This window comes from Barbus barbus (genome assembly GCF_936440315.1).
Source record: "Barbus barbus genome assembly, chromosome: 44".
Lineage (NCBI taxonomy): Eukaryota > Metazoa > Chordata > Actinopteri > Cypriniformes > Cyprinidae > Barbus > Barbus barbus.
The window spans coordinates 18133833-18148181 of record NC_136722.1 but is presented as its reverse complement, the minus strand read 5'-3'; the positions used below and the strand labels follow the sequence as shown (position 1 = coordinate 18148181).

The window sequence follows — 14349 nt, the reverse complement described above, 5'->3', positions numbered from 1 at the left end:
TTAGAAGTCATGCACAGATTAGATGAACTGCATTGGTTAATATATCCACAATAAAACTTCCCCTAAACTCTGAGAAAATCAATAACCTTGCTCAGTTCTAGCAATGCAACAGAATATTGAGTAAATTTTTTAAAGGGTTTCTTGGAAACAGAACAGAGACCATACTGGATATACTGACTTAAGGATATCGATGTCCTAACCAGTCCTCAAACAACAGATGTGTTTTGGTTCCAAATAGAAAATAATGTGTATTCAGAACTATGTGCATGTGGAGCACAATTTAAAAATTTAAATGATGAGCAACATGCAGAGCTATGGAAAAATCCATTGAAAGTAATTACATCTTAAAAGTTTGTCATTTCGGCACTGAAATAATATAATATAATATTAAATTTATGCCCTTAACTCCTTTTACTATTTATTTATTTATTTACTTATTTTAATAATTATTAATAAGTTAATGATTTTTAATTTTATTTATTTATTTATTTTTAATTGTTGATATAATTAAAATACAATTGTATTAAAATATAATTAAAATAAACAAATTAAAGTTATTGAATTTATTAATTTATTTTGTTTTAATTTATATTTTTTAGTATATATCTTATTTTATATTGATTTTTAAAAATATATATGTGTGTGTGTGTATATAATTTTTTTTTATTTTATTTTATTTAAAAAAATCTTTATCCAGTAGCAATGTATGACTGCAAAAGTCTATTGTTCCAAAGTTTGAGAACCTTGAAAATAGATGACTTTCACAGTATACTGTTGCTTGTCACGTTCGCAAAAACCTGGATGGAAGAGATGTATTGCTTATTGCTTTGTCCTGTCATAACAATTAGGTCATGAACTGAGAGAAAAGCCTAAAGGAAGGTAGTAGATAGAAAGAGAGGGAAAGAAAGATAGTTGTATACTTTGTACGCACCCTCTCAGAGGGCACCTCCAGCTGGGAGCATTGGCCAAACGGATCCGTTACCTTCATCAGACAGATGCCTGGTGCTGTGTTACAGCATCACTCAGTCATCACAGCAGACGTCCTGCAAGTGTGAGATTCGAGTTTGTGTGTGTGTGTGTATGTGCACTTTTTTTCCCTAGCTTAATACATTTGAATTTATGTAGGCGACAGTGAGATGTGAGATTAGACGTTGATGCATATTTGATGTTACAAATGCTTCCCCTGGTGATGGGGTCACCTCTGTGTGTCATGGCAGGCTGAGCCCTGAGATCTTCCTCAAGAGGCCTGTCGTCGAGGGCAACCGCTGGAGACTCGATTCCATTTTGAAACGGCAAGCGGTGAGTTAATCCAACACAGAGCTGTGATGAAACTGCTATCCATCTGTGACTTTACTGCACCAGCAATAAAACCTTCCTATTCACTGTTCTCATGTAATAATTTACACTCCAGGGTGTCTTCTGTTTTTCTGGTAATATATTAATATTGACTGGCGGATTTGCTGTACTGATTATCAAGAACTGTTTGTTCTTGCAGCAAAAAGGTGTGCGGATCTTTGTGATGCTGTACAAGGAGGTAGAATTGGCTCTCGGCATAAACAGCGAATACAGCAAACGGACACTACTACAACTTCACCCAAATATCAAGGTGAGGTGAAAGTTGTCTGTTCATGAATCAGCCCACGTGAAGCTGTGATTATGAACAAGTCATCAATGAATGCAGAGCTAATACCTTCTGAAATAAAACCTTTAGGAGCCATTTTTTAGTTGACCACATTACAGAATTGCTTGGAAATGTAACCACAAAGATTTTAAAGTTACTGTATATAAACAAGTGTGTTTTTTTCACATAAATTAGCTCCAATCTGACGCTTTTGTTCTGTAACTATAATTCTGTAAGAATACTTCCTGTTTGAAAAAAAAGTACAATTTATTCTCAAATGCCAATGATTATCAATAATATGTAAGTAAAATATTTGCATTTTTTTTTAGAATGCCATTAATCATTTATCACATATTTTAAGTTACATATCTACAACCAGTGTTGGGCTCGTTACTCCAAAAATGTAATTTTGTTAATTTATATATCTAGGAATTATTGGAGTTTGGATTTCAAATCAGTAGGGGTTGATGCAACATAAGTAACGAGCTGTTTTATGGATGGTAACTGTAATATTATTACTGAAATCTTGGGTAACACTTTATTTTAAGGTGTCCTTGTTACACGTTACATGTGCTTACTATTATAATAACAATTAATTGTGCATAATTACATGCAAATAACCCTAAGCCAAACCCTAATCCTAACCCTAACCATATAGTAAGAACATGTAGTTAATTAATATTACTGAGTACCTTACCTTAAAATACCTTAAAATAAAGTGTAACCAAGTCTTATTCGTTATTATTTACACTAGTAGTTACTGCTAAAAGTAATATTATTGCTGTAACTAGTTACTAGTAAGTAGTTACTACCCAACACTGTCTACAACTTATACTAATTCAAGTCAAACCTTAAGTAACCATCACAGTAATGGTTCCTAGTTTATTTTGAATCAGATATACAGTAATTTGAAAATGACTCATTTCATTGAGTGTATCATTTGGGAGGTCAGTAATAAATCTGAGTCACTGACTGGTTCAAAGCTGTGTAATAAATTCTATTGACTGACTCATTAAAAAGTACTTCTTCGTAAGAGTCATTTGTTCACAAATCGGACATCTGGCACATAATCTAACAAGTTTTAGTCTGACTGAACTGCATATGAAGTTTTCTTGACTGTGGCCAACTATTTTGGCTTGTGTTTTTGTTTTTGGTTTTGCACATTGCGATTTTCACGATATTTAACCACTGTGCTACATCAAAGAGTGCTAACAAATTTATTTTCTCAGGTAATGAGGCATCCCGACCACGTCTCCTCTTCCGTGTACCTGTGGGCGCATCATGAGAAGATTGTAGTGATTGACCAATCGGTGGCTTTTGTGGGAGGCATTGACTTGGCGTACGGACGCTGGGATGATGTGGAGCATCGGCTGACTGACATAGGAAGTGTTACCAGGACTCTTCCTGTGTCTGCAGAGGTTTGGAAAATCTCATATTTTATGCTGGCTGTGTTGTTTTAGTATGATTTATATACTATCATAGTTTTTATTAAAGGGATATTTCACCCAAAAAATTTAATTCTGTCATTAATTACTCATTCTCATGTCATTCCAAACCTGTAAGACCTTCATTCATCTTTGGAACACAAATTAAGATATTCTGTCACTACAACAAATTCCTTGTATGTGTAAACATACTTGGCCAATAAAGCTCATTCTGATTCTGATTCTGATATTTTTTATGAAATCTGAGAGCTTTCTGTCCCTCCATAGATAGCAATGCAACTGAAATGTTCAAGTCCCAGAAAGGTAGTATAGACATTGTTGAAACAGTCCATGTGATATCAGTGGCTCAACCTTAATTTTATGAAGCAAAAATACACAAAACAAAATTAACAAATTTATTCAACAATTCTTCTCTTCCGCATCACCGTCCTCCGCCATTATCAAGAATAGCACGACGCAGGTATGTGGTGCTGCTAGAACCCAGATGCACTGTGGCTTGTTTGCAAGCAGATGAATGCACACGTATGCATTGTGGTATTGTCATGAACGCGCAACTGACACGGAAGAGAAGAAATCGTTGAATAAAGTGATTATTTTTGTTTTCTTTGCACACAAAAAGTATTCTCGTAGCTTCATAAAATTATGGTTTAATATTTTCAATTAGCTTTCAGTTTTATTTTAATTTAAGTTTTGGTGATTTTCATGTGTTTTTGACATTTTCTTTAGCTTTTGTTGTAAAATTCTTAATTTCTTTTTATTTCATTTTTTAGTAATTTTAGTTAGTTATCAACAATAAAAATAAATACATTTAATTATTTGTTTAGTGTATATATATAATATGAATGAAGAGTTTATTTGCAAAAACAGATAACTCCGTTAAAATCATGTTTTTTATTATGTTATCATGTTTTATTGTCTTTTATTGTGTTAGTTTTTTTAGTTATTTTTTAACCCAGTAAAAATAACCCAACCTCCGTTTGATTGAGATTAATTGGAATGCAAAAATTGGAAGGAAAAAACATGATTTCTGAGAATTGTTAAAAACTGAGTTATCTGTTGTTGCAAATAAACTATTCATATATATATATATATATATATATATATATATATATATATATATATATATATATATATATATATATATATATATATATATAAATAAATAAATATATATATTTTTTAAAGTTTTTTTGTAATTGTTGTTAACAATAACAACATACTAAATGTCCTGTTTTTTTTAGGTATTAGATATTAAAATAAATAAATTTTTGTGATTTTATGAATCCACAATCAAATATAGAAAATGCTTATTTGATGTCCTACTATGTGTCACAGAACACTTCTGACAGCTCTCCTGCTATGGCCTCTCAATCAAACGGGCCCAGCACGGTGCACACTAATGGCAAAAGTTTGCCTGTTGACACAGTGGACCAGCCGAAACTAAAAGGACAGGGCAAGAACAAGAAGGCCCGCTTCAGCATCCGCAGGCACCTGCAGAAACACGGGCTGGCTCCTGCAGACAGCGTGAGCAGCGTCGAGAGCTCTGAAGAAAGTGAGTACGCCTCCGTCTCTGGAGCGCTGGCGAATGCAGACTAGTGACATATTATTGACCTAAACTCCCACATTCAGCTGTTATCACACAGCACGACTGATACTCTAATGCCCGCTGGCAGCGCTTTCATATGACTGACCAGCTTATGCAATGATGTACAGTGTTCACCATAAGTGCTGAAAAACATGAATCATAAAGGTTTTAGTTGAGGCTTGTAATATTAAAATGTGTTGTTATAAAATACGCTCATGAATATTTAAGTCTAAAAATCTATATTCATGTTCAAATACTCTCTTTTTCACTCACGTTTTCCATACCACGCTTTTTAAGAGGGTTGTCTCGTTTGTAAAGATGCCCCTTTTCTTTAGGTTATTCTAACAGTATTAGCAGCCACCAAAATTTGATCCCTCTTAAGTGGATTGAGCTGAGGGTGTCCATGCCCTCCTGTTTGTGCCCAAGTGGTGAGTAAGAATCAGGCTTGGGTGAGAGGTTTCAGGTGTGGACTCTTTCAGAGGTTGCCCCCAATTCTGATCCTGAAAGGTTTTGTTGTAAAGAGCTATTTTATGGGTCAATAGAGCAACCTTTCAAAGCACTGTGTGGTTTGCTGTGTTTCAACATCAATCTGGAGGAGTCTGCAAAAATGACCTGACTAAGATGCAGAGTATTCTAAGCTTGCAGATTCCATGCATGTGTGTTAGTGTGGACTGACATGGCAGTAACTCAACAGTGTGAAAGCATGGATTGCTGAAAAAAAAAATATTTTGGGTGTTTTTTGGAATGATGCATGGTCTTGGTTGCGTTTTTTGTTGATTTTTGTCTTTATTGGTTGTTGAATTTCTTTATTTTTTCTGTCACTCTTATCAGAGACTGAAGCGGCACAGGATCTGCAAGCAGATGTGATTGGCCTGATGGGAAACACACGGTTCTGGCATGGCAAAGATTACTGTAACTTTGTTCATAAGGATTGGGTTCAGTTGGATAAACCTTTTGATGGTGAATTATTGCATTTTAAAGTTTGCTTTTTTTTAAGATAACAGCATTTAATATAATATAATACAATACAATGCATAAAATGAATAAATATAAAAGCTGTACATTTATAAATAATATTACATTCAAATGTTACAGTTTTAGCATTTTAACTGGCTTTTAAATTTGAAATTTAAAATAGTGTAGAATGTTTTATTTTTTAATTATTTAAATTTTAATTAAGAATTTTTTTGTATATTCTGTTCTTTTTGCAGATTTCATCGACAGGCACATAACTCCCAGAATGCCTTGGCATGACATTGCCTCGGTGGTTCATGGGAAAGCAGCCAGAGATGTTGCACGGCACTTCATTCAGCGCTGGAATTTCACCAAGGTGAGACACTGGCATCATTTAGCGTAATATGTCTTCATAATGTTTCTCAATATTTTCTGTTTTTAAGTGGACACATTTTTTTTTTTTTATCTACATCAAGATTTTATGTTCAAATTAATATGAATGTCAAAGAAAATTATAGATTTTTTCTTTAACTGGTCAGCATTTCTTTTTTTACCTCTTATGTCATTTCCAATGGTCCTGCAGTGTAGAAATTCATTTTAAAAGTACAAATATTCCACATAGTCTTTTCAATAATATTTGCTAAACCTTGCAGGCCTTAATTAAAGTGGAATACATTTTATTTGTTTTGAATAATGTATAACATGTCACGCCACAAGACATTTCAACTTCCAAAAAAACTTTCATGTCACCCCTCCCTTTGCTGTTCACTATTATCATAAACATGGCTTTGAATATATGTTTGTACTTGTATTGCCACCTTGTTTCAGATCATGAAGCCCAAATACAGATCCCTGTCATACCCATACCTCATTCCTAAATCTCACACTACTGCGAATGAGATCAAGTATCAGGTCCCTGGCTGCACCCAGACTAATGTCCAGGTACAATTTTATGTAAACATCAGTATTCCCATCAGATCTTCTTCAGGCAAATACCACATACAGCTTTAATAATACAAATTCTCTCTCTAATTAGGTGTTACGATCCGCCTCGGACTGGTCAGCGGGTATAAAATACCACGAGGAGTCGATTCATACGGCTTACGTCAATGCAATTGAAAACAGCAAACACTATATTTACATAGAGGTGTGTGGCACAAAGGACATATACTCCGTTCTCTAAATGTGTTCATATTATCCCCATCTTAAAGCCTCACTGTTGATGTATTGGTTCTAACCACAGAGACTGTGGCTTTTATGTATATAGAATATACAGGATGTCCTATATTAGCCTTTCATTGGGCTAATGTGTTGCGTTTTCTCTTTCAGAACCAGTTCTTCATAAGCTGCGCGGACAACAACGTCAACAACAAAGTCGTTCAAAATAAAATCGGAGATGCCATTGCCAAGAGGATCATAAAAGCATATCGGTGAGCTGCGTTCAATAAGTTGCGTCTTTTGTCTCCAACCTATTAAAAAAATCTGACACACAAAGGCAAACATCATCTTTAATGAAACACTTGTAAATCAATAAGACATAGAGTCTAAAGACAAAAAGGTATTCTTTATTGGTAAAACAATAACCAGCCATGAATAGATAGACTGTGTAAGGCCATACTTCCACAAACTGTCTTTGATATTAATCTCTCTTACTCTAAATATGACATGTAATGTCATGTCCTTTCTGTGTGGTTCACAGGGATGGTAAAAAGTACCGCGTATATGTGGTCACCCCACTGCTTCCTGGGTTTGAAGGGAACATCAACACTGGAGGAGGCAGTGCCATACAGGCAGTCATGCACTTCAATTACAGGTAACACTAAAAAATAAGATCTGAGTATTGAGTAGAAAGAAATATCCTTCTTAGTACGGCTTAAACTTCATTCTGTTAAGGATGCATAAATTGATCTAAAGGGCCAGTAAAGAAATGTATCTTACAAAATATTTTGAACTTTCTATTCCTCAAAGAATCATGAAAAAAGATCATGGTTTCCAAAAAGAAAAAGCTAAATTAAATGGTTAGTACACACAAAAATTACTCACCCTCATGTCGTTCCAAACCAGTAAGACCTTTGTTCATTTTCGGAATACAAATTAAGAAATTTTTGGTGAAATCTGAGAAATTTCTGACCCTGCATACATCACAACGCAACTGAAACATTCCCAGGCCCAGAAAGGTAGTAAGTACATCGTTAAAATAGTCCATGTGACATCAGTGGTTCAACCGTAATTTTATGAAGCTACGAGAATACATTTTGTGCGCAAAGAAAACAAAAATAACGACTTTATTCAGTGATTTCTTCTCTTCCGCATCAGATTTTGACGCAAGTTCACGACAGTATCATGACGCATGCGTGTGCGCCTTTCACTGCTTGTAAACAAGGCGCAACGCATCCGGGTTCTACGTCAGAACGCTGCATTAGCAGTATCACATGCATGCATCATTGTACTCTTATGAATGGCGGTGGAGAAGAAATCGGTGAATAAAGTTATTATTTTTGTTTTCTTTGCACACAAAAAGTATTCTCATAGCTTCATAAAATAATGGTTGAACCACTTATGTCACACGGACTATTTTAATTATGTACTCATTACGTTTCTGGGCCTTGAACGTGTCAGTTGTGTTACTGTTTATGCAGGATCAGAAAGCTCTCGGATTTCACCAAAAATATCTTAATTTGTGTTCCGAAGATGAACGAAGTTCTTAACGTCATGAGGGTGAGAAATTAATTACAGAATTTTCATTTTTGGGTGAACTATCCCTTTAAGCAGAACAACTGTTTACAACATTACTAGTATTAAAAAATATTTTTCTTGAGTACCAAATCAGCATATTAGAATGATGGATCATGTGACACTGAAAACTGGAGTAGTGGCTTCTGAAAATTAAGCTATGCCATCAGAGTAATAAATTATCAAATATTGTAGGTGTAAGTTATCTGATAATTGAAAGGAATATTCCATCTTTTTTGCATAAAGCTAATTACCACAGAAAAGAATATTGTCAGTGCTAGTAAAAGTGAAATACTGAATATAATATACAGACAAGATTAGTAAGTGACTGTAGAACACCTCATGTCTAATAACATGTCTTATAGTTTTTATTTTGAAACTATACTACATATGTACTGTACTTTTGACTATAAATAGTGTTTTAATCTTCCATTGTTTAAAGAATGTGTTTGACCTCCACTGTACTGTAAGTGCTTTACTGAAGCAGTTATGTTTTATTTATGGTAATTGACCACAGAATGCTGCAAATGTGTTGATAGAGCGTCGCTTGTATTGAATACAGCACATTACTTACATCTACCTATAAAAGTTCAAATATTAATCTGCTGCATTAAAGATTGATCATTTATCATATAAACAGGGTGTTTCATTTGTTTGCTAATGTTTTTTCTAAGTTTATTGTGGCCTTTTTAATGCAGGACCATGATTAGAGGAGACTGCTCCATTATCTCTCAGTTGAAGAAAGCAAGTAAGTACAGAGATATATAAATGAATACCCATAAATGTTTAATCTGTGAAGGGTGTGTCTGTAATTCTTCAGAAGATCTGGCTCGTACACTAACCAGATGTTCTTCATTGGGTTTCTGTGAAGTTTCTGTGGTTGGCCCAACAGTGCAGGCACTCAAAGACTTATGTGGTTTTCTGTATTCACCGTTTTGAAAAATTAATGGCTTGGTTGATTTTATTTGATGGGTTTCAGTGTCAAAGGAGAGGCTCAAACAGACAAGAACAAGAAAACAAGTATTTCCTGAAGTGCTAACCTTTTACCTATAAAGCCTTTAGTCTTCCCATCCCAAAAACTACACCGTAATGGACAATAATAGATAATTACGTCTTATATTCGCAAACAAGTTGTAGCTTAAATAAGTGACAACTGTACTATCCCATGAAGTGACTTATTCTGATCTCACATCTCTTAATGCAGCTTTAATACTAGATCTTAAAGAAGCCTTCAGAACTTTAAAACACAACAGTGCCCTCTTGTGGTTCTTAATTTATAGTAAAAGACAAAATCATAGTGGTTAGTTGTGAAAGACCTTGTGGAGAAGTACGCTGTGTGTGTGTGTGTGTGTGTGTGTGTTTTGTATCGTGCACAACTTGCAGTCAAACACACTGCTGCAGTGTCACGATGTGGTGAAGAGCGGTCAGCCTGTACCTATTAAACCCGCCATGAGAAAGGAAGGAGTGAAGTTTCTCTTTTTGAATTATCCAGCATGTCGTTGGTGTTCTGTTGCAGCTTCACTGGATCTGAGTGTTCCCACAGTGTCCCGAATTCAGATACAGATACATATTGCTGTTTTCTGAAAATGCAGGAGCTTGGTTGTGGGAGTATCATTGGTCTGGTGTGGTTATAAATATAGCTAGAGTTGTGCTGTGGAAGTGCATAGCCCTCTGCTCAAATAAAATAATCAACAATGCAAAAATATACAAGAAATTTAGTTATATTTAAAATAAATATTTGGAAATATGAGATTAAGCTGTATTTAAGACACAAATTTTTAAAGTGACACTGTACAACTGTAACACCAGTAGATGAAGTATCAGAGGAAGGAAACGTCTCTTGCCTCTGTTGAGCTCCTCGTGTGGTGTGAATGTGAGGGGTGTCAAAATACTGTACATGAGAAAAGAGTCCAAGTTCTCAAAGATCAAATGGGTTAAACTTGTGGAAATGGACAGAATAATTACAGAGAAAACTACTCAGACATCACCATGTTCAGTAGTTACATCCCAGTCGAAATTAAATGACTTCTAATTTAACTAAGCTGAATCTGAAAATCATTTAAGTCTAACCTCTGTGATCATCATGTTTTTGATATTTGATGATTTATGCTCCAAAATATAGTTGGCTTATAATAATTATTTTCATTTTATGCATTTGGCGCACACTTTTATCTTACTTTTCTCGTCTTTTACTTTTTAGGTACTTATTGAAATAAATTATTGTAGTAAATCAGGTTTATTTATATAGCGCTTTATACAATACAGATAGTTTCAAAGCAGCTTCACAGCAATACAAAGGAAAATAACGGTCTAAATGTTGCAAAATTCATCAATTATGAAATCATTTCCATTTTTAGCTATAAAGAAGCTCTATAGAAGAAAAATAGTCAGCTCAGTTAATGTTGATTCAGTTCAGTTTATTTTATTTTTATTGTACTTACCGCTTCAAAAACAGTGTGAAATAGATTGACAAAGGCATAAAAGTTAAAGAGAATTTCAATCAATGCAAATCAGTATTTCTCAATACAAGCATACAGAAAAAATCAAATGGATGTTGTTGCATTTTGCGTTTTTGTCTTTTTTTTGTTCGTTCTTTTTAGTGTTGTCAAACGATTAATCACGATTAATCGCATCCAAAATAAACGTTTTTGTTTACATAATTTGTGTGTACTGTGTATATTTATGTATATATAAATAGATATATACAGTATATAGTTTGAAAATATTTACAGTATATATTTATATTCATATAATTTATATATATAAATATATTTAATATATAAACTTAACAATATTCTTAAATGTATACATGCATGTGTGGGTGTGTATTTATATATACATAATAAATATACACAGTACACACACAGATATTGTGTAAACAAAAACATTTATTTTGGATGCGATTAATCGTTTGACAGCACTAGTTCTTTTAATACAATTTTTATTTGTTTTAGTTTTTGTTATTTTATTACATCAAGTTCAACGAAGTTAAACTTAAAAAAAAAAAAACACAGATGAATAAGTTATATAGGTGAATGACACAATGTTTATTTTTGGCTGAACTATTCTTGTAACCGATTCCTTGTAAACATCAAATGAAACCGGAACATGAATGTATAAAAACCCTAAAAACATAATTTTCTCTCTCTCTCTCTCTCTGTGTCTGCAGTGGGTGATCAGTGGATGAATTATATCTCATTTGGGGGTCTGAGGACCCACGCTGAGCTGGAGGGAAAGCTGGTGACTGAACTAATATATGTGCACAGCAAGATGCTTATTGCCGACGACAACACCGTCATCATTGGTGAGTAAAAATAGAAATTTGCAGACGGGAAAAACACAACGAGTGTGTATCGTCTATGCACATGTGCTAATAGAAATGATGTGGCTATCATGAAACTGCTGCTATGGTGGTAATGTGAAGTAAACCGTTAATATCAGAGAATGACAGAGATGAAATGCCTCCTCCTGCTGTTAAGATGTAGTATTGTAGTCTATTATTTAACATTTCTATGCATTTTCATCATAAATGTACATTGTGTCTGCCAGGTTCTGCTAATATCAATGACCGGAGCATGCTGGGTAAGAGAGACAGTGAGGTGGCCGTCATCTTTGAGGATATCCACACTGTGAAGTCAGTGATGGACGGTCAGGAGTATCAGGCCGGACGCTTTGGATTGAGTCTGCGGCTGGAGTGTTTCAGGTTCAGGACTCATTCAAGTCTGTTTCTTGCATTTTAGCATGGTTAGAAACATGCAAATTAGGTTTAAAGATGTTTTCTACTTCCTTTGAAATCAATAGGATGATTCTTGGCGCCAACACTGACCCCAGTATTGATGTGACGGACCCTATAAGTGACCAGTTTTACAAGGAGGTGTGGATGACCACCGCTGCCCGCAATGCTACTATTTACCAGAAGGTCAGCTTAAATTTTTCCACACAAAATATCTATCTATCTATAAGTTTCTTTTCATATAACCTGACTGACACTTCTCCATCTCTTCCAGGTGTTCCGCTGCTTGCCGTCCAGTGATGTTCGGTCAATTTTAGAGTTGGATGGCTTCCTCTCTAAGCCTGGTTTGGAGAAGGAGGACCCTGCACGTGCTCAAGAGGAGCTGAAGAAGATTCGAGGCTTCCTGGTGCAGTTCCCTCTCCAGTTCCTCAGCGAGCAGAACCTTCTGCCACCCATTGGATCAAAAGAAGCCATGGTGCCCATGGACACGTGGACATGAGAGGCCTGCCCACATCACCCGAATAAAATAATAAACTGCAAATCAAGCAGATGTACCAGGAACGACATAAGCTTTCTTATTATATAAACAAACACTTCTGAGACAGAAAATGAGATCTGAAGGAGCTTCAGCCATAAGTTGTTTACCCACCTGGACAGCAGACTGGTTTGTTTCATCCCTGTTTGAAGCTTGATTGTTTATATATTCTAACACTATGCAACTAATATTATTTTTTATGAACTATTCTCCTAAATCCTATAAAATGGTGATATGGATGCTTTTGTGAAGACTTTGGTGTCCTGATTGAATGCTGTATATTGGTTTCTTGTTCATTATTATTGAACGGATTTGTGCCCTGTAACACGCACTGAATAGATATTATTCTCTGCATTTAAGTGCCAACTATGTATGTGTAACTTTTATCTTTTCTCTATATGAAGTGCAAACATTCCTTGTGTACTATATCTCAAGGTAATTTATGGTTCTGTGATGGTGGACATGGTCCATTAAATGTTGCTCTCCTATGGTATTTTTGGTGGCCTTATTTTTTTTTACTGTGTTATGAACTAAAACCCACCAAAGCATTTGTCTATTATGACCAAACCAAGTTGTTTTCATAAGACTAGTATTTGGACTTATCCCCATTGCTTGTCCATATTGTACAGTATACTGTAAAAACATGCCTGGAGCTTTAATGAAGTTTACTATCCGTTCTTGAAGTAATGAAATCATTGCTCATCACATTCCATTTAAAAGTACTGAATCAACAACAAATGCTACGGTTTAAATAAACGGTTCAGGTTTTCCATGTCAATGTAAAGACTGCAGCATGTGTGTCCCGCATTCTGAATATGCAGCAAGTATCTTGTAACAGTTGTTAGCCAAGCGCTCGAATGTCTGCACTGTTGACTGTGTATCTGCACTTTTGTAGTACTTCAGAAACTAATTCCTGTTCTCTTTATCATCTTTTCCTCATGTATTTTTACCCTTTTCCCCATTAATTGCATTTTTGCACAAAATATGTATCATCAAAAACACAAATGATCTGTGTTGGGATGTTTATGAAATATGTGAATTGATGTTACACAGATGATTAAACCATAATTTTCACACAACTGAGTCTGTCTGTAGGTGTATCTATCTATCTGTCTGTCTATCTGTCTGTCTGTCTGTCTGTCAGACACTGTGGATTCTGTCTGTCTGTCCATTTGTTTAACTGTCTGTATTTCTGTCTATGCATTTGTTTATCTATCTGCTTGTCTATAGATATGTATTAGATATTTGTATTTATCTGTCTATCAACAGTATCTGTCTGTCTGTCTGTCCATTTGTCTATCTGTCCATCTATATATGGCTATGTATTTATCTGTTTGTGCTTTTATCTCTCTCTCTCTCTCTCTCTCTCTCTCTCTCTCTCTATATATATATATATATATATATATATATATATGTGTGTGTGTCTGTTCTGAGGCTGTGTGTGTCTTTGTGTCTCTCTGGGGTGTCTGGTAATGACTGAATGTGTGAACACTGTCTTACTGTCTCAGTGGTCCGTGTGTGGTGTGGTGTGTACATGTGTTTCTCTGGGATATGTACAGCTGTCATGTTCCCTGCAGACTGCAGTCTGTGAGCTACAGCTGAGCAACAGTCTCTGATACAATCTCCTGACCTTTGACCTACCTCTCACATAGTGCACATATCACGTCATTGGGCGTCACATGGGAGAAACTCACCAGTGCAATTAGAAAGCTATAAAACCTGACGAGTGAGTTTGGAATCTTT

At 35.1% G+C, this 14349-nt stretch overlaps 1 protein-coding gene across 2 annotated transcripts in view; it reads left to right on the top strand.

Annotated features, from left to right (window-relative positions):
• LOC306862944 (phospholipase D1-like) overlaps positions 1–13688 on the top strand; it is a 33155-nt gene extending 19467 nt beyond the window's left edge. For both annotated transcript variants that reach the window (XM_079406054.1, XM_079406053.1), the window contains exons 12-26: positions 1218–1299; positions 1496–1606; positions 2851–3039; positions 4402–4618; positions 5483–5611; positions 5863–5981; positions 6434–6547; positions 6642–6752; positions 6935–7035; positions 7305–7418; positions 9037–9086; positions 11508–11642; positions 11888–12041; positions 12140–12257; positions 12346–13688. In XM_079406054.1, the coding sequence (XP_079262180.1) occupies positions 1218–1299; positions 1496–1606; positions 2851–3039; positions 4402–4618; positions 5483–5611; positions 5863–5981; positions 6434–6547; positions 6642–6752; positions 6935–7035; positions 7305–7418; positions 9037–9086; positions 11508–11642; positions 11888–12041; positions 12140–12257; positions 12346–12570 (1969 nt within the window). In that variant the 3' untranslated portion in view covers positions 12571–13688. The remainder of the gene's footprint in view (positions 1–1217; positions 1300–1495; positions 1607–2850; positions 3040–4401; positions 4619–5482; positions 5612–5862; positions 5982–6433; positions 6548–6641; positions 6753–6934; positions 7036–7304; positions 7419–9036; positions 9087–11507; positions 11643–11887; positions 12042–12139; positions 12258–12345) is intronic.
• The last annotated feature ends 661 nt before the right edge of the window (positions 13689–14349 follow it).